Consider the following 24,536-nt stretch of genomic DNA (forward strand, 5'->3'; position numbering starts at 1 on the left):
TTATTGGTGCATTACAGAGCATTTCAACAACTGCTTTTCCCAGGAGTTCCTTTCAAGCTGGGTGTTAGGGACAAGACTTTAGGATTTTAGATTAGCAGCAGATCTAGTTTCCATAACAACTAAAAAAGTCTGTTAGATCTAGAATAGCACTTGGGTCTCAGCAGCTGAAGTCATCCTGCTGCTCTATTTTTGCTTCAAGTGCAGGAGGAGCTGTTGTTTCTCAGAGCCCTGAAGCTGTAGTACAACTGAGATGTGTCAGCTAAGAAATCAACCACAAGGCTCTGACAGTGTGTTGGGAGTTTCAGGTGGGACAGGAAGGATGAGCAGCTTTGTTCTGCTTTTAACCCCAGCTTCCAAGCCTGGGAGAGCAGAAGGGCACTGCTTCCACCTGAGCTGCTCCCTCTGTCTCCCTGCTTGTCCCCAGAGCCCTGTGGCTGGGGAGCAAGGACAGCCCTGAGCCCACAGAAGATGCTGAGGCAGGAGGTCAGGCAGTTTGTTTATTGGCAAATAAGTGCTGAAACCCATGAGCCCCACAAACACAGGTGCACAGTGCCCTGTTACATTAGAATGGTCACGAAACCTTTGGGGAAAGTGCAAAAGATCAATAAACGAGCAAAGTTAATTCTGACATACCTGGGGAAGGGTGTGAACAGAATTTAGTGCAGGTGAGTTTCTCTTCCATCCAGCTTGAGTGGAAAACTTGTGACACACCAAGTGGAAGTCCTTTAGGTGAGCTCTAGCTAAGAGTTCATTCCAGAGTGAGCAGGCACACACACACCTGAGCTAAGCCTGGGCTGTGGGGTGTGTGTGGCCAAGAACAGCTCCTCGTTGGGGGTCACAGCAGGTGGGACTGTCCCTTTGCACTAGGATGCACCAAGTCTGTTCACTGCTGACATGGGAGGGGAAACATTCATTAAATCTGTGATTCAGGGTGGAAATAAAGTCAGGCTAAAACATGCCTGGACAGACACACTGAAAGAAAAGCCTGGACAATAACACAGGGAGCGAAGCTTGTAAAAAGGCTTGTAAACTTTGCAGTCCAAGAGCAATTTCCCAGAGGAAATGCAAGCAAGATGCATGGTCCCTTGCACAGAGGTTTGGGGTTAGGCCCTACAGTAGCAGGTTGGTCTTCACAAAGAAATCTTGCAGCTTCAGGGGACAGGGGTAGGTGGGAGCCTCCAGCCCCAGGACAGTGACTGTGGCTCTTGGCCAGCACTGCACTGCTGGTCTCACAGGGGAGGGCAGGGTGGGTGGGCTTAACAGGCTCCTAAATTTTAACTGCAGCCTCCTTGCCTTGTGTGCCAGTACAGCTCAGAGGGGGTGTGTGGGACACTTCCCTGCTGGAATGCTCAATGGTTGGACAACTGGGCAATTCTACTGCTGGAGAAGAGAGGAGGGGCAGGCAGGCACTGACCCACACCTGACACAGGGAGTGTAACTGGAGAGCAGCTGCTGAGGGACACAGCTCACTCACCCCAGGAAAGCCACTGGGAGGAACAAGACTAGGGCAGGGAAGGGAAAAAGTAATCATGGAATCTTGTGCCATCAGGACTAACCTCAAAGCAGGCTGCACTGGTAGGTAACGAATTCAGTCTTGGGTGCCATCAGCCCTTTCCCAAAACCTCACCATAACAGTGTTCCCACTTCTTTCCCACAATTCCCATATTAGCAATGGAGTGTCGGCCCTGAAGAGAGCAATGGTCTCGGATGAGGAAATCCGCATTGGAAGTGCCAGATGAGGGGTGCACTCTGCTTGTACATTCTTCCTTAACATTTAACTTAACAGTTCCAAGTAAGTGACAGGAACTTTCCCTTTCTGGTTCCCTCTTTCCCCTATGAGCCAGTCTGGATCCATGCCTGGCAGGCTGTACACAGTGATCATCTGGGGAGAGAAGACAGCACATTAGACAGGACCTTACTCTGCAAAGCCAAGAAGTTCAGTCAGGTGAGGACTGAAAGAACAGTAATTCCTGAAGTTCATTTAGCAGGCATCTGTGCCCTTTCCCTGGAGCTATCTGCAGCTTTAACACAAGATTATGGAAAACTGCCCAGTGATGTCCCTGTTGCTTTATCATTCTCCAAAGTGACTCAAGGTACTTTTACATGTTGCTATGTCATCCCTTCTGAATATGGAAGTTCAGTTTAGAGAAAAGTGCCCAACTTGCTGATTTTTCTTTTTGTCTTAGCATGATTAGAGCAGGCCTCTAGCCAGCAGCTTATCCCTTGGCTCTGGATAAGCCAGCTGTATTTGAGGGTCACAGTGAAGATATTAAGTATTGGAGTATTTTATTTTGGGTACAGCTGGGCTTCAGCAGGAGGAGTTGTTTGGGTGATGTTAATAATAAATGGTTGTGAGCACAAGCTCACTGCAACTCAGCAGATACTGGTATCCAGGAAAAGACTCTATTAATAAAGCAGGTTTTAGGGGCAGGAAAAGGAACCACAGTCCTTGCTGGGCACACCATGGGCTGCTGGGTAGCTATAGCCAAATCCAACACTCGGGAAAGGCACCAACCTCATCTGCAAGAAGCGCCAGCTCGGTGCTGTCAGCCGCTTCGTAGTCATAGAGGACTCTGGCCCTGCGTGTCCCACTGGCAGGAGGCTTGACTTCATTGGGGTTCAGCACACCCTCTGCCACGGTGTTGGGCACCCCAACAATTGTGGGCACCACTGGAATTGTAGGCACAGCAGGGAGCGTGGCAGCAGCAACAGTGGGAGGAGAGGTAGCGGCTGCGGGAGATGCGGATTCTGCGTTGCCCACGAATGTACCTGAAAATCTTCCAGGGGAGAGAAGAGCACAGCTCAGTGAGGCTCCAGCCCGAGGAACCACAATCAGCTCTTCCTTTCAGCAGCTGCTCTGCAGAGAAGAAGCTCAAGAGTTGCAGCCTACAGAGGCAGCTGTAACATACCCACACTGCCCTTCATGTGGGGAAGCACCCTCAGTTCTCAGGTGCTGAGACTGCAGCAGGTGACACTTGTCTGCCTGGTCTGACTCCAGGGCTCTGTTTCACCACTTGCAGAGTACCAGACTGATGTGTGGCACTGCAGAGGGGGCTGGGCAGGTGCTGCTCTCGCCTCTGTTTGACTGGCTCCATTGTGCTGTGTCCTTGCCCTGCTCTCACACAGTCTGTGTTACCTGTTCTGCCTGCTAACTCTTCTGGAAAGGGATGGGCATTGGTGCTGTTGGATGCCACAGCTGGAGGCTCCCAGGCTTTGCAGGCTCTCTAGAGAGAGACAGTGATGGAGCTCAGGCTCAGTTATCTACGGGGGTATAGCTCTGGCCCTGGCAGTGATCACACAGAGATCCCAGAGTACTGAAGGAAGGAGAGCCCTCAGAGCTCATCCTGGCTGATATCATACTTACATTTCTCCTTTGGAGCTGCAGGCATGGAAAAAGAATGGAACAGGAGTGTGAGTGAGCACGTAGAGTCAACAGCCCGCCCTGGGTCAGGCCTGTGCTGCTGTGACAGTACCAGACAGAACATCCCAGCCCACCCCACGGGATGTGCAGCCAGCAGCACAGAATATGGAATCTGGGATTTGTTACTGCTGCAGCAGAGCATGCTCAGGCTCATTGCTTGGCAACAGGAATTTGAGTCCTGTGTGATTTAACTAATTTAGAGGAAGAATGTTCAAACTCCCATGGCCATCGTGCTTTGAGAGGAATGTAAAAATCCAATGGCAAAGCCTGCTCCAAATGCACCTCCAGCACCAGGACTGGTCATCACTGTAAACTCAGAAACCCTGTCAGAGCTGTGAGGGCACTTTATAACTTCTGCCCAACATTATGATGTGGGAGGGGGTAAGGAGATCAATAACCCTCAGAGAAGTAAAAGCAATCTCTTGTCTTACCTGCCCAGTTGCTTCTGTAGATCCAGCATGAACTGGTAGCACTGAGCATAGTAGTTGGTCTGAGACTCCACAAACTCGTGGAGACAGCGAAGATGATTCACCTGGAGGGAAGGGGACCATCAGCTTGGCTGAGTTTGGCCGCCAGGCACAGAAACTCTCTCGCAGCAGCTACTGCTCCCCTGAAGTACCCCCAATTTACCACCTCTTGTACCCCTACTCCACATGCAGGACTCCACGATCCTTCGGCAGGAGCCAGGAGTCCCTGCAGTCCCTGCCAGCCCGGGGCCCAGGAGGACTCACGTGTGTGCTGCTGATCCCCTCCAGCAGCAGCCGCGTCACCTCTGCCTGCCGGTCGAACTCGGTCTGAGTGAGCCGCAGCTCGTGCTCCGCCTGCGAACACACGGGGCTCAGGCAGCACCAGGCAGGAGCCCTGTGCCCTGCAGCCCCCACCTCACAGCCCCCTCTGGCAGCAGCACCCACGGGCAGCTGAGCAGCAGGCACAAGAGACCCTGGCTTGGGATGCCAGAGGCCTCTGGCTGCATTTCAGAATGGTTCCTGCCTAATCCTACACCGGACCACTGCAGGTGATGGAATGGCAGCTCAAAACTGATGCATCAAGCAAGGAAGCTCCCACTCCCACAAGACTAGAACGTTAAGATGGAGAGGCTTTCTTAATCCTGAGGTATGTGGGAAGTCAGTCCCATGCCAGCTCTGGTCCCTTTAATCCCCTCTTTCTGCACCTGCAGGCATAGGAATGTCACAGCCTCCCTAAGCTTCTCTCTGGAAGTGCAGTGGCTTTGTTTTTATCACCACAGAACAAAGACTGAGGCCAGGCAGCATTTACCAAACTGCTGCTGCTAATTAAATCTGCAATGGAGATGAACATCCCAATCCAACTTCTACCCAAGGGTCTCCTTTGGGGCTAGCTACTGATTCTGAGCCAGGAGGAATATACCACTGCTGAGTAGCAGGCAGCTCCACAGCAGCTTTGGGGACTCAGACTCACACTGAGACCATCTCTCCCCCCACCAAACAGTGCATTTACACTGGGGCAATTCTGCAGTACCAGAACACCAGGTGGATCCTGGCAAGGAGATCTCCAGAAGTGCTCTGGTGCTGGCTCTCCTCTCCTGCTGACAGAAAGGGTGACAAGCATCCCCACGTGTTCTCTGCAGCATTCCTTAACACCAGTGCTGGTGTCCTCTTGGGGTGTGCTGTGACTGGTCACAGAAGAGTGACACCCACTCAGCTCCAGCTCATTGGAAAGAGAACCCTTCCCCTCCTCCAGGAGTGTGCAGCCATCAGAGAGCTGCCTTGGTGCAGGGGTTCCTTTTGCTGCTTTGGGAATGCCCTGACCATTCTGGCACAGGACTGACATGTCTGGAATTGAGCCCAGAGCGCTGATCCAGCCGGGCTGAGTCTCAGAGCAGAGGCCACATCACTGGTGACCCCAGAGGAGAGCCAGTATTCCCAGCAGGACAAGCTGGAGGTGCTGCTGGGGCCAGCACAGCTCTCATCTGGCAGCAGCATTACCAGTGGAGAGCCAGGCTGCAACAAAGAAATGCTTTGACTGTCCTATAATCAGATTTGTCTATTTTAAGCTGCAACTCAACTGATCTATTTTCTTGCATCCTCTGTATGAAGGGGATTATTTAAAGGAGAAGGGGGAATGTAACAGGAGATACCAGTGCAATGCCTTCAAAACACCAAGTGATTCTTGCTCCTGTGAGCTGAGACTCCAATATTCAGAGTTATTTAAACTTGTGCCAGGCAGACCCAGCTCCATTTGGTGCTGCCTGGGATTTGCCTCTCCCTGCCAGCTCTGAGCAGTTGCAGGATGTAATTTCCTATAAAGCCAGAGCTGGATGGTGACCTTCCAGTCTTGTGCTTCTCCAAGACATGGAGAATTCCAACATTTACTTACACACTTCAGTCTATCCAAGCAGAATAACCCAAAGAGAGGATAGAGGAAAAGATCCTTGCATGCTCATAGCTGACTGTAGCCAGCTTGTTTGGTTGAGGGACTGAAGGAAGAGCTGGGTCAGGAACAGCCAGTCCATTTTGCAGATGCCTTTGGAGTACCAGCAACAGGCTGCTGTCATGCACAGCACACAGAACCTCTGCCATCCTGCACTTCAGGCTTCACAGCAATGCCTGCTGGGGGTGTTCCAGGTGTGAAAGAACAGGAGCCCAGAAGGAGCCTCTGGAAGCTCCATGCAGTGCTGGAGCTCCACACAGAGCTCACCTTGCTCTCAGCCCTCCCTCCATCTTCATGGACAAGCCACACTTCCCTTCCAGAGCCTCCATGGATCAGAAGGGTAAGTGCAGCTCATCCAGAGAGAATCAACCCCATGAGGCTTCAAAGCTCCCCCCTGACCGAGCTGCTCCCTGCAGCAGCTGGGGATGTGCTCTGTCCTTGCTCCAGCTCTGTGTGGAGCCAGCTGGATGGATTAGGCCAGGGGCTACCAGAGGCACATGGAGGATCAGAGCCTTGGCCACAGGAGCAGAACTGGTCACAGCTCAACCATCACCTCTGCTCCTGTCACACAGTGCAAGGCTCTGAGTCTCCTTTTACCACACACAGACACACCTGGATGCCAGGGAAGTGTCTCCTAGCAGGGACAGCCATCCCAAGCTGCTGTCATTGCACTGAACCACACAGAGGGATCAGGGCTGGGGCACACAATCCTCCTGATCCTCCCTGCCTGGGAACAGGCAGGGTTCCACAGCACCCCTGTCCTCTGAACACCCCCAGAAGGTTTGAGCACCATTCCAGCTGGGTCCTTACCTTTTCCACCTCGTCGCTCCACAGCTGCAGGGGCCACAGAGCAACAGGAAAGGAGATCAGTGTTGGAGACGTCGTGAAGCACTCAGCATTAACACCAACAGGCAAGGAGCTCCATGGACACAGCAGGCCAACTCCAGGGACAAGCCAGCCCTTCACCCAGCAGCAGCTGCCAGATCCAAGCCCCTTCTCCTCATTCCTGTACCCTCCAGTTCAGTTTCACAATGGGAAGTCCCTGCCAGGGCTGCAACAGCCACTGCATTCCATGGGCTCCAGGAAAAAAAGGATTAACAGCAGAGTCCTCTGCACAGCAAGGCTCACTTTGCTGGAGCTGCAGAGGCTGGTGTTGGAGGACAGCCCTTTTTTAGGATTATGGAGAGGCAATTGAGCTTTTTGAGCTCAGGCCACAGAGAGGCAAGTGTTCCTCACCCACAGTCCAGAGCAATGGGATAATCCCAGCCTGCACTGCCAACTGGCCTGTTGGGCACAGCAAGGAGGAAGCAGGGGCTGGATGCTGCCTCTGAGCCAGGCAAAACATCACAGGACTCCTTCCTCCTCTCCTCATCCACAGGGGCACACTTGAGGCAGCAGAACACTGGACACCTCCAGCTGCTGGTGGGATCTGGCTTCAGGACACGAAGCAATGAACAGAAGTCACACACGGCAAAGGGAAAGAGGAGCCAGAAAAACACATGGATCCTTCCCAGAGGTCCTTGGCTTCGCCTTTCCTCAGCAGCCAACCACTGCCTCAGCCCTGGCACTGTGAAATCCCCCTGGATGCAGGAGCACAGCAGCCTGCAGCACCCACACCAGCAGGGCCAGGGGAATGACCCCTGTGGAGCTCAGCTTCACCACCCAGTGTCACCTGTGCAGGGCTGGGAGGGCACCAGACACAGCTGAATTTGCACTGGGGGCACCTGTGCTGGACATGGGTGTCCTAGGGAGAGCAGGCTCTGTCTGGAGCAGGCTCTCCCAGCTGAGCTTTGCTCACCAGCTGTGCTCAGGTGGGCTGTGGGAGCCCCAGGTGCAGAGAGACTGCAGCAGCCAATTTAAGGAGCACCCACAGGACCTGCCTGCACTGGGGAGGGGTGAAGCCCCTCTTGCTTGATTGGAATTGTTGTACTGGTGTGGGTGCTGAGGTGGGTGTTTTCTTTGACTATTATGGGGATGTTTTATTAGTGTAAATTGGTTTGAGTAAGGCCTGGCCAACTTCAGCCATGTGTGGGGACACAAGTCCCACTTCTTTTATGGGGATGTTAGTGTAAATTGGTTTGAGTAAGGCCTGGCCAACTTCAGCCATGTGTGGGGACACAAGTCCCACTTCTAAGAGCTCCTACTCTGGAAGGAGGTGGTGGCAGCATCCTGTAGGAAGCTGAGAAACAGATCCTGAACTGCGGCACAAGGCCAGCACATCCCCATGGTTTTGGAGCAAGGGGAAGCTCCCCTCTGACCCCAGGCCTTCCACTCAGACACTGTGGACAGTACCTAAGCCCTGGCAGCCCCATTTAATCAGTGCAGCACACACTGAATTTGTAGCCAGATTTGTTTCTCTTTGTTGCATTTGCTGTGCCACCTCCAGATCTGACCCTGTGGTGCTCTGGGACAGCCCAGCTTTGCCCAGATCTATCCCTGGGCTAAAACTCTGTGTGGCTCCTCTATGGACAGCTCAGAGGGCAGAAAAGGCCATGATCTGCTGTTGTCTTCCTGCACCCCAGCTCAAGCCAGAGGAATCCTCTTTAAGGCACTCAATGTGTTTTTCTTGGAATCATTCCTGGGAGTACAGCACATGGCAGGGTCTGAGAGAAAGGGATATTTAGGCTTGCACAGCTCATGTACACCTTCTTACACAAAAACAAAAGGTCAGTGTGGGAGAGAGGAGAAATGGCTCCTCAGCCTCCAACTCGTACAAAACAAGGGAGGTGCTTTTTTTTTCTTGGATTTAATTCCATCTGAGCCCTCCTGTCATGGAAGGGGAAAAAAATAAAAGCACCATGTTATCCACCTCTCCAAAAACCAACAAAATAAATTTGGAATCCAAATGAGAGCCCAGCTGAGGGCATGTGGTCCAGGAGAGAGCTGAGCTGTTTGCTCACCTGTAAGACAAAGCTGTTACCTTGGGCACAACCAACCCCTCCCTCCAGAAAGGAGCCCAGCTCAAGAGCCAGGTGAGCAGCAGCCCCTGCTCTGCACTCAGTGCACACTAAGAAGTAGCACAAGGACTCGGGCCTGGAAGAAAAGCAGAGCAACAGGATGAAGAGCTCCTACCTTGCTGCAGTGCCTGACCCTTTGGGATGAATGCTGGGATTTGAGAGCTTGCAGCAAAGCAGCCCTGCCTGCACAGAGCCAGGGAGCAGCCTGGGCTCAGCCTGTTTTGCTAATTAGAGATGCAAACTGTAATTCATGTCACCCCTGCCAGTGCAGCTGGACTTCAGGTGGCCCTTCACCCACCAACTGCAGCCTCTGAAAGAGTTTTGGAAGCCACAGGGCCTGACACTGGTCAGGCCAGCACCTTTCCCACAGGCACTCCTGGTAGGAGGCCCTGCAGTGCAATCATCAAAGCCATGGGGTCAGGCTGGCTGCTCTCCCAGAGCCCTGCTCTCACTGCCAGTGCCACCAGCACCAGCAGAGCCTGCTGAGGGAGCACTGAGCTAGGCACAGATGTCCCAGGGTAGACACTTGTTGCCTAAAAAACCTCTCAAAATCTGTTCTGTTACATTCCTGTATGTGGCACCTGCTCCCCAGAGCAGCTTTGCAATAGAGCAGAAGCAGATCAAGGTGATTTTTGGTGAGGGCTGGACGTGTCCAACCGAGTGTCTGGGCACTCAGGAGATGCCAATGCACAATGCAGAAATGCTTGTCTTCAGCTGTGCTGCAGCCCTGGTCTGTTCAGAGGCAGGGAGAGCCCAGTTCCTCTCCTCTGGGTCTCCTGGAGCTCCTGCAGTCCCTTGGAACAGACCTTCCCAAGGGAAAAGCCAGAGCCACAAGCTGGCTCTGAGCTGCAGGAGGGGACAGGAGAACTGAGCAGCTGCTGCAGCACCACCAGCATCAGCTGCTTCTGCAGGACTCTCATCACTGAGCCTGGGACTGATGGAAATTGATTTCTAGTGTTGTGCAAAGCTGTTTCTGATCCCAGCATCGCTCTCCAAGAAGGTCAGGACAGATCCCCCTAGGAACTAACACTGATGCTGTCAGCTCAGACACACCTCTGTCTCCAGATGGGATGGGTTTCCCATTAACCAAATCCAGCTTGTTTCCATTGTGGTTTTTGTTTCTGAGAAGGCTGGGCTGTCCTTTTTCCTATCAGCAGATCCCACTCCCAGCACTTCCACTCCCAGATTATTCTGCTAGCAGGCATCAGTGTTGTTCTGAATGCTACTTAGGAAGCAAGATGATCAGTTTTCAACATTTTAATGAGAAATGTGACATTGTGCAATGGGGAGCCATGAACACAGCATGGGAATTCAATTGCTTGGCCACATCCACTCAGTGCAACAGAGTGGAGACACAGTGGGTTGCTCACCCACCCCAGGCACATCTGGCTGTGCAACAGCTGCCAACACAATGAAACTGTCAAAAATGACTTCTGTTTGCAGAACAGACAAACCTGCACTGTTATTGACACTGCTGGCAGAGAGATTCCTCCACCTTTGCTTCTCTTGACCAGCTTCAAAGCCTCTGACACCACAGTACAGACCAGGCAGTCACATGTGTGATACTGCCCCTGTACAGCTGGAACCATCCAGAAAGGCCACTCTTGGGGGTTGTTCCTCTCAATTGCTCCCCTAGTAATAAAAAACCATCAGAAGATCCCCACTAGAAATGTGGAGGAGGGCTGGCAGGGAAGCTGGTTTGGAAAGCAAGCCCAGCTGCAAAGGGCCAGACCCTGAGCAGGAACCCCCAGAGGGGTGATGTGAATCCTCGAGGCTGAGCCAGAGCCTGGGCAGCCCATGTCACATTAAAATGTTGAAAACAGCAGAGCACTAGGCCTAAGTCAGGTAGAGAGAGGGGCAGGAAGAGGCTGGAGAGGCCGTGTCCAGGAGGAGGAGCAGCCAGGAGGAGGGGATCTTACCGCTGATGCGCTGGCCGAGAGCACGTAATTACGAGGTCTGGTTTCCTGAAAGTCAGGCACAGCCTGGGGGGGAACAGAGTGTCATGGACAAGGTACCACAGGAGCCACCAGGAGTCACTGGGTGATGGGTGGAACAAGAGACCAGTGGCTTTTTTCCTGCCTGTGCTGGGAGCTTTGCTCAGATTCTGGTGAGAGGCAGGAGGGTCTCCTGCCAGCTCAGCTCAGGCCGGTGCAGTGGAGGTGGACTGGCTTGGGCAGCCACACTGGGTTCTTCAACAGCAGACCCTCCTGCTGTCAGGACTCTGCCTGCACTTACAGCTGTCAGCTCCCACAGCACGACCCCCAAGGCATTCCCATTGATCCCCAAGGCATTCCCATTGATCCCCAAGGCACTCCCATTCCCTTGCAGCCAGCGGGTTGCTCTGCTTGCATTAGCTCAGTCCTGTGGGCAGGACCTCCCTTCCCCTTGTCTCCTGCCTAGGGTCACTGCACAGGGCCTTGCCCTTAAAGCAGGAGTGTTTACCAGCACTGGACCATCCTCCCACAGTGCCTTCTACTGCTCTCACTCTCTCCAAGCCACATTTCCTCCTTACAGAGCCACACCTGCTGTTTTCAGGAAGGCAGCACATGGCTTAGCTAAGCCAGGTCTAGCCAAAGGCAGTGTAGGAGTTTTCACCCCAGAGGTCAGGAAACCTCCAAAGCACCTTTTCCACAGCTCAACCTCTGCCCTGGGGCACCAAGACTTGAGCACTCCAGAGATTTCCTCCCTGGAAGTGCAATGGATCCAGTCCACCCCCACAGTTATGGGCTCACTAACCACCACAGAACGTGGTGCTTTGATTCAGCTAAGGCCAGGCCTCCCCTGGGATGGCCTCTGGCTGCAGCACTACCCAAAGAGACAAACCAAGGAGCAGTCTGACACCAGGAATCCTCCTGGCCAGCCCTTTCTGCACACAGGTGCTGTGTAGGGCTGGCACAGTCCTGCTGCATCCCAGCTCTGCTGTTAATCCCCTCAGGCCCCTCGTTCCCTCTCCCAAGTTAATCTCCCTGCTGTCACCCAGATCCACTTATACACACTGACCCACTTTGCTGGCCCCAAGCAGCCAGCTGGCATGAGTGACCAGTGTGTGGAAGAGCAGGCAGGCAGCCCCAACCATTTCTTTTTTTTCATACCATTTAGGAGTTTTAGGGATGGCTGGAGGAAGGAATAAGGAGGAGCAATTCCTACTGCAAGTTAAACCTGAATATAGGGGAGAAAAATGCACCAGTGAGGTTTGAGCCAGCATAGCAAGTAGGCTGGACTCCTCCCTGTGGGGAGAAAGGATGTTTCAGAGAAATAGCTGCTCATGCTTTTTGGTTTTTGAAGATCAAGAGCAACTGAAGAAACCTCTCCTCCCATTCCCTGGTCTCCAGGGAGTCCCAAAACCAGTCACAGCACATGGGATGAAGGAGGCAAGCTTCTCTTGTACTTCTGTGCACGGAGAAGTTGTATTTGCAAGCAGTGGTCAAAAGGGACCCACCTCCCTCCCCCTTCCACTCTGGTAGTGGGCAAAAGGGGCAGAACAGCAGCACAACCAGATCACCCTGCCTGTCATTGTCTCTGGGCTGCCCTTCCAGAGAGGGACTGGCCACCCAAGCCCACCTCCTCCTGCCTGCAGCTGGAGGAGCCCGAGGGGATCTTCAGGGGAGCCCCTGCCTCTCTTGAGCACTGCTTGCAGGCAATGTGGATGGACCCAAGGGATGCTCCAGAGGGGCTGCAGGCAGGTCTCTGACACTCCCATCCTTCTGGAGCACCTTCCCAGGCAGCCACAGCCCTGATCACACTCAGAACATGCTGCAGGGCCAGTCCCAACGGGACAAAGGAGATATGAATTTTCTTTTTAAAAATGGGAAAGAGACAATGAGAGGTGTTAAAGGAAAAAAAAAAATCACAGCACTGTTAGCATAGTCAATACTCACATCTCCCTCACACTGAGCAAATCACAAAGAAACAAAACAAAAAGGTTAGTAAACAAAACAGCATCAACAGGAGGACAAAGCACAGAGTCTGTGGGAAATGCACAAGCCCAGGTGCTTCACAGCAGCTCACGGGTCTGGGCAGCAGCTCCAGGGGCATCAGGAGACAGAAGCTGTGGGAACACGAATTTGCACTACAGAGGGGAAAGAGCAGCAAGAGAGAGGTGAGCTGGGAGAGCTGGGATACTTCAGCTTGGATGGGGAGGTGTGACACAGGACTCCAGGCATGTCACAGGGAATGCTGTGATCTAGATGAGGTGTTTAGAGCAGAGGAAGCAGCTCTCCCCAGTGCTGGGAGCTTCCACCTTGTCATCCAGCACCCAGGGAGGCACCCAGAGCCCAGGGACTCCTGAGCTGGCTGAGATGGGTCCCCACAGCAGCAGCTGAGTGTGCTCTGCTGCTCTGGTCAGTGTTTCAGCCACTCTGCTACTTTGAGGCTTGGCTTGGGGAGGACACCCTGGAAAGCCTGGATTGGCTCTGCACCTGCCTAGGGCACCCCAAAAGTTCCAGTGGGAAACAAAGCTTTTCTTTTCCAGCTACAGGGGAGTCCCTAAACCAGGAGAGTGTGTGCAGGTGAGAGACCTTGGGATCACCTCCTGGAGGAAGCAAGGTAAAGAAGGCAGAAGGGAGGAAGCACAGGAGGTATCTGAATTCCTGCTCTGAGCTTAAAACAATGGCCACCAGTTTCCCCTGAGACTGGGGGCACTGTCCCCTCCAGAAGGGAAATGGAGATTCATGAAGTTACTTTCAGAGGATCTGGGGGGCCTGACTGATTAGAGAAGGCTTTTTTAAAGTGGCAGCTACTACTTCTGTTCACAGCTGTCCTGTGTAGGTCTGAGCACTCTGTCAGGGCTGCAGAGCTCAGCACAGCTTCCCCATCTGCCGTGGATGGAACAGGAGCTGGAGGAAAGGGAAACACCTGGGAACTGGCTACCCAGGGAGAGACAAGGCCAGGGGCCCAGCTGGCAGATGGCTAGAAACAGGCTCATAGCAGGGCTGCTATCCCAGTGCATCCCAGAGACTGACAAGGACAGTCTGATTCTGACATGCACACATTTGCCAGTTGAGCTCCTGGCCCCAGGGCAAAGCAGAACTTGGCAGGTCCTTGTGCCAACAGCCAGAGCTCTGCAGGATGAAACCAGGTCCAACCAGGCCCTCCAGGGAACCCATCAGTGCCCAGTGTGGTGAATTCCCCAAAGCCAGAGGGCAAGACAAGCCTGTAACTAGAGCACATAAACAGTGAGCAGAGAGTCTCAGGGACAGACCTTGTAGCCAGTCTGACCCTGCCCACCCCTCACAGGCTCCCACAGCACTCCTGCCTGGGAGCTGCCAGAATCCTAACTAGTCTGACAGGCTGGGACTGCTGCAGAGCTCCAGCAGCCTTTCCCTTGTGCACCTCCCAGCTCAGCTCTCTCTTGGCTTCGTTTAAGGTCCCCTGTGAAAATTAGCAAGTCCTCAGAAGATGCAGCCTTTTTACTAGCACAACTCATCCAGCAGCCCTGACCAGTCAGGAGGCAGGAGCCTGGGTCAAGTGCAAGTTTCCAGACTCCAGAAGCTCAGAACTGTTTGCTTCAACAATTCCCCCAAGGGAGGGCATCTCAGAAACAGGCACAGGGCTCCTGCTCCCAGTTCCCTTCCACCCCAGATGAGGAATTCCCACACCCATGCCTGCCAGAGACAGGACACAGCAGGGTAACCTAATTTTTGACCATGTGAGCCAAGCCCTGGGGCCAGGGGGACGGGGAGGGAAACGAGGGGAGGAGTTACCGCTGCTTTTGCCTCGGCAGCTTTGGCCTTCTTCAACCTGGCTTTGCAGGCATCCAGGTCCAGGCGTCGGTTCTGCAGGATCCTCCTCTCTTTCTGGAAGGGACAGGAGATGGCTCAGAGGACACTGCTTAGAAGCAGGTTGAGGAGGGGGTGTGGTATCACCTAGGAATCGAATCTATTTCTTTATTAAAAGATGGAAGGGAGAAAGAACCAGTTGCTATGCTCATCTCCTTAGCAAGAGTTTTGGGGCTGGTTGCCAGGGATACAGGATAACCTCCTGGAAACAGGGCAGCCTGTGATGGGTGGTGCCCACAAGCTGCAGGAAGTGGGGAAATGAGTTACTTTCCTCTTGCACATCATCTGGTAACCCTTCCCTATCAGAGGGGGAACCCGAGCAGATCTAGGGCTCGTACTTCCTCATCCTTGCATTCTTTAAGGGGAGAGGGATGGAGTCATCCTTTATCACAGGGAAAGAAAAGGGGTTCTCTTAGCTCTGTTTCCCTCTCCCCCTGCCCTCCCTGTCTCCAGGGACGTGACAAGCTTCCCCTTCCCTGGTAGCACACTCACAGAGATGGTTCTCCAGTCCCCCTCCAGGAAGTTGCGCAGCGGGGTCAGGAAGCTGATGGAGGCAGAGCGGATGAATTCCCGTTCTGCTGCGCCCAAGCGCCTCTGAGTCTCTCCAACTTTTATCAAAGTCTTTCCTGCAACAACAGCAACCTTCAGCTCCAGAGAAACTAATTAATATGTGTTGGCTTCAGCCAGCTCACCCAGAGCTTCCACACTGCCATGCTGGGGGACACAGACACAGCTGTACTGGCCTGGGCAAGGTGACCCTGCCTGTCCCACCCCAGCTCCAGCCCTACCCACTCTGCTGCTGGCCTGAGGCATCATTTCACTGCTCCCAGGGCAGCTCTGATCTTATCTACCTGCTGAGGCACTCATGCCACTGATGTATTTTACTGCTCTACATGCTTGCGCAGACTGATCCTTCTTTGCCTCGTAAAACAGAGGCACAGGAACAGAGCAGAAAATTAAAAAGCACCAGAGCAGAAAACATGAGTTGATTAGGCAGTGCTGGCCACAGATGCAGCTACAGCTGCTGTGGCTGTAACAGGACTCACTATTGAACAGCTATTGATTTGGAGAGCAGGAACAAAGCTCGTGGCAGGGGCAAGGACAGCTGGAAGTGAAGGCTGTGTCTGTGTGCAGGTCTGCTGCTTAAAGAAGCCCAAACCTCCCCCAGGAAGGGACAACTGTGAGGATTTAAGAGCAGGAAGATGCTCTGTGTGGTCAGGAAGGAGCCTGCTGCAGACATCTGAATGCAAAACAGTATTAGGGGTGTTCTTTTGGGAAAGGATGGATTCCCAGGACTTCTTCATTAGCCAGGCTGACTTACCATAAGGTGTCCCTGGCCCAAAGTCATTGGCTGCCTCTGTCATGTACTGTGCCAGCAGCTCCCCGTTGGTGACCCGGGAAGGCACCTTCCGGTCAAGCTTCTCATACAGGAATTCTTCTACTCTGGCACCTGGAGTGGGGACACCAGGGAGGCTGAAAGAGGGTCCCTGAAGTGGGATTCATGATAGCCCAGCCCGTGCAGTCCTCAGTGAGGCTCTGGGCAGCAGGCAGCAGTGCCAGGAGCAGGTGTCCCTGCCCGGGGCACTGCCAGGCTGCGAGGTGCTCTCACTCACAGGGAACAAGGACAGGCCCTGCAAGGACACGTTTGTCCCAAACCCCACCAGCTCCACAGGGCTCCCTGCCAGAGGCCACGTCTTTCAGCACTGAGCTGCAAGTGACATTTGTCCTTCAAGCCTTAGCAGAAGCTGGACTTACTGGGGTTTGGCTGTAGCAGAACTTCAGTCTGACGCAAGATCTTCTCTGTCCAGTTCTTTGTGCAGTCTGCCCTGGCCAGGAGGTTTTCAAAGTGGGCATCAAGTTCAGTCTTCTCAGCCTGGCCCAGCTTTTCTTCAGTAAACTGCAGGAAGAAGGCAGTCATTAGGTCTGTTCTTCCAAAGCAGACTGTGTGTTAGAGAGATAAGGGACAGTGAAGCTGCTTTTGTCTTGTGTGTTTACCTTAGAATAGAGCTAAAAACCCTTCAAGGTATCATTCCTTTTTCCCAGGCATCTTCCAGGGGGAGGGCAATTTTTTTTGCCCAAGAGTAGAACAAGCATTGGGCTAAAAATAGACTCCAGGTCTGAGAGGTGTTCCAAAATAAGTAACTTTTAATAAGGTCCTAGTACAGAAATACTCCAGTTGTGAGGGATCTATTTAAATATGCACATGGCTTCCACTGCTTCATGCAGGAGAGCAACAGACATCCTTCACATGAGGGAAGGTGCTAAATCCCTTCATCTCCTACTGATCTCTCTGTGTCCTGCAAACCCAAGGGGTCAGGAATGCCACTGTCACCTGAAGTCAGGAGACTCAAACTCAGGATTTAATAAAACCACTTCCAGCAAGTGACTCTTCTTCTGGGCCACACTCTGAAGCAGGGAATTGAAATATAACACTGTCCAACTCTTCTCAGCACTCAGATTCATACTGGCAATGGACAATCCCTCCCTCTGCAATTCCTTTTAAGTCTAAAATTAGCAGTAGGGAGAATGAGGTGGTGTTTTCACACTGGGCACCTGACCAGGTTTGTCAGATGCAGCCTCAGATGGCCTGGACACCCTCCATTTCTGAGAGAGGATATTTCTGAGGAAAAGGGATTTCTGACAGAAAAATCCATTCCCTCTCATCCCATCCCCATTTCCCACTTGCTCCTTCCAGTGAAGCTAGCCAATTTCAGTGTATTTTTAAGCACAATTCCCTGCTCTTGACAGAACCAGCATCTTGTTGGATCATGTTAAAAGACCCTTTGGACAGCTGTGCCATTTGGGGTCCAACAGAGGCTCCAGATGTCCCTTAACCCTTGTTACTGGTCTCTGATGCCATTGCTGAGTCACCAGGACATGGTGCTGTGCAATGCTGGCACAGGCAGATGCCAAAGATCACAGCCTGGCTAAAGCTCTGAGATGAAATGCAGCTCCTGTCTCATCTACCTCTGGTACCCTCTCCTCTCTCTTTCCCTACTCCAGAGCTCAGCTCTAGCTGGGCCGAGATGTCCCTTCCATGGGGTCTTGATCTGGGGTCTGCTGCCCTTCCTGAAAGGCTTCCTGGCCAGCTCTTTCCTTCCTCACCCAGCCCAGTGACCAAGTGAGATAAGGAGAGCCCAGAGCAGGGCCAAGCAGCCCTTGGAGTCCTGTTACCAGATGGCTGAGATACACAGGGCCTCCAGGTATGTTTACACAGCGACCTGTTTGGCACCATGGAGCTCCAGCCACTGGTGCTCTGTCAGACGTGGGTGGTGACAGGTCCTCAGCTGCAGGGACAGGGATCTGTCACTGGTCTCTGCACCAGAGCCCCTGGTTATTGCCATGTAATTTTACCTAGGTCTTGCCATGGTCCCCTGGCCACTGCTGGACAGGGGTAAAAGCAGATTCGAGGTGAGAGGGTGTTTGTATTGGTTGGTCTGTGATTTCTTTGGAGGTCACACACGGCTCTCAGTGGCTGAGGCTGCTTTCCTCTGTCTGGGAGCCCAGGGCTGTTTTCAGACTCTGCCAGGCTGGGCTGAGTCACTGCCATGCAGCAAACTGGGACTTCCCAGGTATCTGGCACCAATTCTTGAGTCATCTGTTAAAGATCTTTCCTAAACAAGACTCTTTGATGCAAAGGTAAGTCTCTCTCACCCCCCTTTCCCAGAAAACATTTTGAGACCTCATCTCACTTTCAAGTCCAGCTCCTTTACCTGCAGTTTAGGCTTATCCTGCACCAGCATCTGCCCTGGAGCTGTCAAACCTAAACCCAATTTCTTTTCAGCTGAACTGAGTCAGCTTCTTACAGCATTGCTGCAGTGCCAGATCACTGCTGAAGCCCTCCAGCATCTCCACAGTGCTACTGCCACTGTCCTGAACACTCCAGCTCTGGGCTCCTTTGCTCTATTAGCAAGTGACATCTTTGGCATCACTGTGGCTGTTTTGTGTAACCCAGTGCAGGGGTCACAGCTCAGCATTTGCCAGAGCTCAGAAACTCAATTCTTATCTCAAGTCAGGCACTGAAGCTGTTTGTCTCACAACAAGGCTGGGGGCAGCACCAGGATCACAGCAAGCCTGGGGGTGCCTGGCAATGCCAGAAGGGGAGGTGGGCAGGAATCTCAGCCACAGCCCCTGGCTCCAAGGGGTCAGGCCAGAAGACAATCCCTCATTCAGGCTTTCTTTCAGGGTTGGAAAGGAGGGCATGAAGGTCGGGAAGCGGGTGCAAGGCACGGGAGGCTGTGACTCCAGTGACACTTCGCTCCCTCAGTGCCTCCCTGAGCCCTGCCCAGAGCTGGAAGTGCTGAACCCAGCCCAGGCACAGCCTCGGGGGGTTGGGGCCTCACTGCAGGGGCTGCCCTGGCTGCTGTCCCTGCCCAGTGTCACTGATCCAGCTCACTTTGACCTCTAATGTGACTTTTTAGACCTATCAGAGAACCCACCTGACTTCACAGCAGTGGTGGGGATGTGCCATGAAGTGCAAGGAGAGCAGGGCCACCTGCTGCAGGAGCAGCCTGCCATGAGACCAGATGAAGCTTCTCCTGGAAGCACAGCCAGCACAGGAGATTGCAGGTAAATTACACTGACCTATGAGCTTGTGTTTTTGTCTGCTGCAAGTGGAAATCTGAGATTTTGAGTGGCAACAGATCTCAGCTGCTGGTCCCTTCTTACCTGGCTGCCCAGAAAAAAGAAGGGTAGAAGAACAGCAGAGTATGAAATTTGGCTACTCAAGCACTTCAGGCAGTACTCCCCTGTAAAGGATTTCTATTCTTCAGAATCTGTTTTCATAACACAGAAATTTGATAAAAATATTTCACTGTGACACCAAGAGATGCAGGAAAAATGAACTGATCATACTCAAGCCTCCTGACTGTAAAAAGAGATTTTGAGTATTTTATATCTTGCTGCTCCCAGACTAGAATCACTGCTGTCTTTTACAACAGATTGCCACAAATGGGAGTGATACTGGGTTTTGTCAAGTTGATTTACAGGCTTGGTGCAGATCCCTGGGGAGAGAGGCAGGGCTGGCAGAGCACAGGCAATTGCAGTGCTGGGAAGGATCTCCAGCTCCTCCATCCTGCCGTGGCACAACTGCTCCCATTTGTTTTCTAGAATCTGAGGAGTGGGTCAACAGCTCTGAACCAATTCCCAGCTCTGCATCCCGGGATCACGAGCCAGGTGGCAGTGCTGAAGCTGTTCCCCTGCAGGAAACATCCCTGCAGCTGACCCAGAGCAGGTGCTTAATAATGCAGGGCAGCCTTTTGTCAGTGCCACTCTCTCTCCAGGAAGAGCAGAGCTGTGCTGCATTCCAGGACATGAATAATTCAGCCAAAGGTTGGGTTTCCTCTGGGAGGCTTGGCTGGCCAGCAGGAACAAGAGATGCTTTATCAGGGCCCAGATGGGCAAACAGGGTGACCCAGCAGGAGAGCAGCACTTGGGCCACAGGCCCAACAGGAGCATGGATGGGCTGGACTGCAGTTAGGGCAGCTGTCTTAAGCATTCACAGCTTGGGGAAAAGCCCCTTCCCCCAAGAGAGCTGCCAGACACAACTCTGGGATGTCAGGAGGGTCAGCAAGTAGTGCTGAGCTGGAGGGGCTCCTCTGCACCACAGGAACAGATCAGACAGGCCTGTGACTGAAGGACAGAGTTAGGCTTTAAAACAGCCCATGCTGAAAGCACCAGCACCTTCCTTTCCTTAAAATGGGAAAAAAATCCCAGTATAACAAAAGCCCAGGCCTGTGTGCTGTATCTCTGACAGGGTGGCTGCAGCCCCCTTGCAGAGGATCTGGTGGCAGAGCTCAGGCCCTTGTGCCACTTGCAGAGTCCCCATTTTATCCAGCTGGATGTCACTTATGACTTTCCACTTTAAATTACAAAGATCAAACCTGGGCCAGGAGACTTAAACCAGGAATAGCTTCCTGTAGCTGCCAGTAGATTTAAACTGTTGGGTTTTTCAAAGACTCAAAATGCCCAAAGCACAGTAACATTTGCTCTTTTGGTGATCAAAAGCACAACAGAGTCAGTTGAGCAAATCTGGCTCCCCGTTTGCACAGGGCTGCAGTAGGAAAGAAGCCACAGCCACTCAGCATCTGAAAACTACCTGCTTTTCAACAACTCTGGACCAGCTAGAGAGTCTGCTCCAAGTATTTGGCCACCAGGAGGCAGGAAAGCCAGGCTGGGAGCCAAGTGAAACTGTGCTAGAGGACAGAAGGAAGCCATTAACAGGGACAGCTTGGTTAACTCACGAGCAGGCATTCAGGAGAGGAAAAGCACTGCGGTGGTGGGTGACCTTGGCTGGACGTGAGGTGCCACCAAGCCTCTCTATCATTTCCCTCCTCAGCAGAGCAGGGAAGTTGAAAATAAGATGGAAAAACCTCACAGTTCAAGACAAAGGCAGTTTAATGAAGAAAAAGTTGCATGTGGAAGCAAAGGAAACCAAAAGATTTTCTTGCCTTCTTCCCATCTGAAGTGATGTGTGACCACTTCCCGGGAAGCTGGGCCTCAGTACGTGTCCAGGTTACTCCAAAAAACAAATGTGCTCTACAATAATGTCCCACCTCCTCCTCTCTCTCAGGTTTTATTGCTGAGCAATGTCCCATGGTATGGAATATCCCTTTGGGCAGCTTGGGTCAGCTGTCCTGGCTGTGTCCCTACCAAGACCTTGCCCTTTCCTTGGGTCACCTTCTGCTCTCTCAACTTTTAAAGTGTGAGCACTAATAAGGCTGGCAAGCAGAGGGTTTATTTTATCTACTAATTATAAAAGTCTATTTTATCACCAGAGTTCAGGGAGCTGGGGGAGTCTGTCTGTCTGCAGGGGCTTCAGGATGAGTCAGTCAGCCTCTAGCTGTTTTAGTAATGACATTAGGGGAGGATAAGCACCCAAAAGCTGCATTCACCCTTGGGTATTTTCACCCAGAGCCTGTTTACATCAGAACTGACAAAGGACAGACACCTACAGTAATTTCCAGACCTCCCTAAAAGAACCTGGCTTGCAGCCTATCTAGAACAGAGAAATCCAGTGTGTGACCACAGAGCTCCCAGTGGCCAAGCTATTATTTCCAGACTTCCCTGAAAGAGCCTGGCTTGCAGCCTATCAGAGAAATCCAGTGTGTGACCACAGAGCTTCCAGTGGCCAAGCTTTGGGATCAGACCCACTTATGAAAACTGGAAGGTGCCTCTGATCCAAGACAGAGGCCCTCCTTCAAGTGAGGATGAAGAGTGAGGAGCCTGTCTGCAGGTGCTGCATCCCCTCAGAGAGTACAGATCTGATGGCTGCAACTGGTGCAAGTGTCAGCAGAGGCCACCCTCAGCTGAATGCTGAATCCCACACCAGCTCTGTACCCTTGCAGTGCCCCAGCCTAGAAGCTTGTTCCCTGCTCCCAGGGTGGCAGAGCTGTCACTACTCTCCTACCCCAACTTTCGTGTCTGCTCTGCTTTTCTGGAGGAGTTCCGTGACTGAAGCCTGAGCAAGGAAGAGCCAGGTAAAGGAAGCAGTGGGTTTGAGCTGTTTTGATTGGGTTTTGCCATGAGAAGCCTAGTCCAAAATCATTCTGCCAGCACCTCTGTTGGGTTGTATTTGACAGATTTCAAACCAGCTCCTGCCCTGAGCCAGCCCAGAGGTGTTGTGCTGACCATGTCTCCTTTCCCCCTGGCTGAGCCCCAATTCCAGTTCAAGTGAAGCTTCTGTGCTGGTCAGACAGCTCTGCCAGACAGCAGGAGCAAATGCTGTCTGAGTGGAACAGCACATAATGGCCAGTCCATTTATCTCCCAATTGCTGCAGCTCCAGTAAAACATCACTTTGTTACATGCCTGGAGCTGCAGAAAGCATCTCCAAACACTACAAAAAACAGCTTTTTCTAGACAGCTTATTCCCATCCTAGAAGATCTGCAGTGCTAAAGAGGGCTACAAACCCAGCCCTTACTGCCCACAGCAGAGCTGAGCAGTCAGTGGTGGCTCTGGGGGAGATGGGGCAGGGCTCACCCACTCCAGGGCTCCGTGGGCACCCAAAAAGGCTGAATTCCCCCAGCAGTGACCCCTCATGAGGTGGTTTTCAGCCTCAGAGATCTCCTTCCTTCCAGCTCCCCCTCCTTACACACCTGCTCGCCGTCCACAAGTGCCAGTGCTCATTTGGTTTCAAGAAATTACTACTGTAATTAGGCATATGAATATTCATGTAGGAGACAGTGGAGTAGGTGTAGCAGGCAGCAGCCACGATTTATAAACGCCTCCTTGCTCTGGAATCACTGTGTGCAGACACTGTTCCCAGGCCTGTCTCCTTCCTACGCCTTGGAGCTAAAAAACACTTAGCAGAGACTTACAATAAGGCTTCTAAACATAAGATTTCTCTCCAGCATTTCTTCTGTGTCCAAGGTCGTTTGCATGAGAACAGCATCTTTAGGTTTTCCATCTGCTCTTTATTTTGCACCTGTAGTTAATATCTCCCTTTTTCATAACATATGACTCACTGGCACGGTTACAGGAGGTGATATCTGCTTACAGGAGACCAGTCCCCAGCAGAGCCAGCATTACTCCACTGCACAGAAGGTCTGGAACGAGGCAGCTCTGCTCTCTTTGTTTACCAGCCCCCACACAATAGGCAGAGCGAGAAGCCCAGTCCCAGAGCCACCAGCTGGACCTCACCTTCCAGGCAGGATCCCAACCAGTTCTGACCCGCCTCTCTCCTCCCCTGGCCAAACAAGAGCAGCTTTTCACTCATTATGCCCAAGAAATAAATACACTCAGCAGCTCCATCTCACCACCTGCTGCTCATGTGTACCCAAATTTCTTCACAGCTCTGGGGGTTCATCCCCAGAAGCTCCTGATCTCAAGTTTGTGAATATCAGGATATTTTGAAGGATCACCAAAGTACAACTGTTCCTGCACAGAAGCAGCCCCAAGAATCCCCCCTGTGCCTGAGGGTGTTGTCCAAACTCTCCTGGAGCTCTGCAGGCCCCGAGACTGTGAGCATTCCCCGGGGACTGTTCAGTGCCCCACTGCCCTGTGGGGGAAGAACCTTTTCCTAATTCCACTCTAACCCCCCTTCAGCTCCTGCCATTTCCTGGCACGGTCCTGGTGCCTCAGCAGCTCCTTCCCATCCCTGAACATCCCGGTGTTTTCCCAGGGCCTGGGACCCCCTGCACCTCCCCAGGGGCTGAAGCACAGACCCGGTGCGGGCACCTCCAGCGACAGCGAGCATCCCACAGGATCCCAGAGCGGCTGGGGTTGGAAGGGACCTCTGGAGAACATCCCGCCCAAGCCCGTGCCGAGGCAGGGTCACCTGGGGCAGGTGGGTTTGGAATGTCTCCAGAGTGGGGACTCCGCGCCATCCCTGGGCAGCTCCTCCAGATCGCTGCATCCCTTCCCGGCTGGCACGGACAAAGGAGCCGTGTGCCAGCTCACACAGCTTTGTTCCTTTGAGGCCAACAAGCGCCAGGCACGGCCGTGCCCCGCTGTCCCTCCCCGTTCCGAGGGCCATCCCCGGGGCTCTCCCGGGACCTTCCCCGGCGCCCCCGAGCCACGGCCTGGGCGATGCTCCCGAGGGGATGCACCTGCAGGGTGCTCCGGGGGCTGCGGCTCCACCAGTGCAGTCGGACCCAGCCAGCTCCGATCTCCCTCTCCAGCCTCCCCGCCCCGAGCAAACCCCCTGCCTCCGCCGGGCCTAGACCCGCGGATCGCCCGCCCCGCGGCCTCCGGGCGGTGCCGCCGCCGTGGCGCCCGCCCCGCCTCACCTGCATGGCACGGGAGAAGAAAACCCCCGCGTCCGACGCCAGCTTCTTCACGTTGAACTCCATGGCGGCCCCCAAGCCGCCCCGGCCGCGCCGCGCCCCCGCTGTCACCGCGCCCGCCGCGCCGCCGCCTTTTATAGCGCCGGGTGACGCCCGCTCCGCGTCTCTTAAAAGGGCTGCGGCTTCTCACAGAGTCCGTGAGCCCCGACAGCGCCTTGGCGGGCGGGGGCGCGGGCGGCGGGCGCGGC

At 53.3% G+C, this 24,536-nt stretch overlaps 1 protein-coding gene across 8 annotated transcripts; it reads right to left on the reverse strand.

Moving 5' to 3' along the window:
- Positions 1–485: 485 nt before the first annotated feature.
- On the reverse strand, positions 486–24,414 carry SH3GLB2 (SH3 domain containing GRB2 like, endophilin B2). Of its 8 annotated transcripts, none has more exons than XR_005952830.1 (13): positions 24,292–24,414; positions 16,320–16,461; positions 15,886–16,014; positions 15,057–15,190; positions 14,490–14,582; positions 10,707–10,769; positions 6,641–6,664; positions 4,153–4,242; positions 3,853–3,953; positions 3,365–3,379; positions 2,516–2,777; positions 1,557–1,882; positions 486–886 (listed from the first exon to the last, which is right to left on the reverse strand). XR_005952830.1 is itself a non-coding variant. In XM_041406476.1 (12 exons), the coding sequence occupies exons 1-12, from the start codon at positions 24,352–24,354 to the stop codon at positions 1,775–1,777; spliced, it is 1,224 nt and encodes a 407-aa protein (XP_041262410.1). In that variant the 5' UTR covers positions 24,355–24,414; the 3' UTR covers positions 486–1,774. The 8 variants fall into 8 exon arrangements, 6 of the variants coding, with proteins under 6 accessions (XP_041262410.1, XP_041262412.1, XP_041262411.1 ...); XR_005952831.1 differs by having other exon boundaries at positions 486–889; XM_041406476.1 differs by having other exon boundaries at positions 486–1,882.
- Positions 24,415–24,536: the final 122 nt, after the last annotated feature.

This window comes from Onychostruthus taczanowskii, unplaced genomic scaffold (assembly GCF_017590055.1).
Source record: "Onychostruthus taczanowskii isolate IOZ18803 unplaced genomic scaffold, ASM1759005v1 scaffold25, whole genome shotgun sequence".
Taxonomy (NCBI): Eukaryota; Metazoa; Chordata; class Aves; order Passeriformes; family Passeridae; genus Onychostruthus; species Onychostruthus taczanowskii.

Bases quoted from the DNA above. Each gene is read 5' to 3' on its own strand.
- SH3GLB2 (XM_041406476.1), bottom strand. From the start codon at position 24,354: ATGGAGTTCAACGTGAAGAAGCTGGCGTCGGACGCGGGGGTTTTCTTC. The intron at 16,462-24,291 runs GTGAGGCGGGGC...TTCTTCCTGCAG, and splicing joins TCTTCTCCCGTGCCATGCAG to TTTACTGAAGAAAAGCTGGG. The intron at 3,954-4,152 runs GTGAGTCCTCCT...CCTTCCCTCCAG, and splicing joins AGGGGATCAGCAGCACACAC to GTGAATCATCTTCGCTGTCT.